Below are 1981 nucleotides of genomic sequence, written 5' to 3'. Positions count from 1 at the left end.
TTAAATATAAAACTTAATTAATTAATATAAATAAAACTTATAATTTTTAATTATATTATATTATTTTTTATTTTTTTATATTTAATTATTATATTTATAAAAAGTTTAATTTTATTAAAAAAAAAGCTTTTTTTATTAAAGGCTTTTTAAAAAAAAAAAGATTTTATTAATAGAAATATTATATTTTTTAAGGACTTATAAGATAATAATTAATATAAAATATAATTTATAACCCTTATTATTAATATTAATACCTTTTATAATATTAAATAAAAAGATTAAAGAAATCTTCTTATAATTAACTATAATCTAGCTATGTAATTTTAAGTATAAATATATTAAGAAATAAAAGTTATTAATATTATAAGTTTATTTAAAGGAATTAATTCTTAGAATTAATATTAGAGTTTTATAAACTTAAAAAGTATTAGTGCTAAACTTAGTAATAAATAAAGGTCTATAGGTTTAATTAATTAAATTTATTAATTAAATATATAATATATATATCTTAGCTTATATAAATATATAAATAATAATAATTTTAATAATACTTTTAATAATAATTTTAATAATAAAGTTATATAATTATAAATATAATTATATTAAGAAATAAAAGTTATTAATATTATAAGTTTACTTAGAGGGATTAATTTATAATATTTATATTAGAGTTTAAACTTAAAAAGTATTAGCGCTAAGGCTTAATATTAGACTTAGTAATAAATAAATATATAAGTTTAATTAATTAAATATATAATATATATATTTTAATTTATATAAGTATATAAATAATAATAATTTTAATAATAATTTAAATATTAATAATATAAATATTATAATATATTTTTTATTTTTATATTTTTTATTTTTATATTTTTTATTTTCTTTTAAGTATTTTTATATATAAAAAAGTATTTAATAATTTAAAGTATTAAAATTCAGTTTCTCTATTTTTAATAATAAGCTATTATTAATAACTTCTCTAGTACTCTTATATATTCTTTTAGTTTATACTATCCCAGAACTTGCCTACTTCTACTCCTACCTCGCTCGATCGTTCCCTTACAACACCATGTCCGACCTGCGGGACCACAATCACATTAGAAAAGCCATGATCGCTCAATTGTTGCTTAGAGCACAAGCTATCCAGCTCGCCTAGGACCGCCAGTGCTGGGATCCCAGTGCCTGCCGCTTTGGTAAACTCAGCATGCTTGTCCATAATCCCACCGTCTCTCACGATGGCAACAACAGAAGCGGTATGCCCAGAATGCTTGCGCATCTGCCACTCCTTGATGGCTTCGGCAACAACCTCGCCCTTCTCAACGCGCTTCTCCCAGTCCGCCGGCACAGTCAACTCGCCGCCTTCAAGCCACTCGACCACCCACTTCCTTGCTGCGGCTTCGTCACCGCCGCGTAAGTAGCCCTGTTCCTCCGCCGAGAAATCGGTGAAGCGAAGGAGGCCAGCCGGGGCAACCAGCGTGAAACTCTTCACTCGCGATGGCCGCGATGCAACGTATCCAGCTGTAAGTGCTCCGCCAAAGGAATACCCCACAAGATGGGCTGAAGGCCACTCCAACTGGTCAAGTAGATCATCAAGCAATCGGTGAAATAGTCCTGCTTCGTGTGGGACAATAGGTGTGTCACTCAGACCGTGGCCCCAGAGGTCGACAAGCACGAGATGTGCGTTTGGGAATGATGTATGGAGCTCCCGTGCGAGTGGCAGCATGCCAAGAGCCGGGGTCTGCACGCCATGAATAAGAAGCACACGGCTAGGCGTGCTTGAATCATTGCCGGGCGACGAGGGAAGTAACTCATAGTATGCAGCTTTTCCTGTGGCCGTGTTGAGAAACTTGGCGGGTGGGAGAAGTGCACCAAAAGTCTTGGTGAAGATTTCCTCTGATGGGCCGGAAATTGGTGATTGCGGTGATGTCGCAGCCCCTCCAGGGCGTGGGAGAACGAGTTGGTCTGGGTTGAAGGACAT

At 32.3% G+C, this 1981-nt stretch overlaps 1 protein-coding gene across 1 annotated transcript; it reads right to left on the bottom strand.

Moving 5' to 3' along the window:
• Positions 1-1003: 1003 nt before the first annotated feature.
• Positions 1004-1981, bottom strand: MRS44_012809 (uncharacterized protein; the record flags this gene model as incomplete). The annotated part of the gene is made up of 1 exon (XM_046276037.2): positions 1004-1981. One exon carries the CDS (start codon positions 1979-1981, stop codon positions 1004-1006), a length of 978 nt encoding a protein of 325 aa, XP_046132728.2.

The sequence above is a fragment of the Fusarium solani genome, assembly GCF_023522795.1.
Source record: "Fusarium solani strain SB1 chromosome Unknown bctg00000008, whole genome shotgun sequence".
Lineage (NCBI taxonomy): Eukaryota > Fungi > Ascomycota > Sordariomycetes > Hypocreales > Nectriaceae > Fusarium > Fusarium solani.
This window is presented reverse-complemented; position numbering and strand designations above follow the sequence as displayed.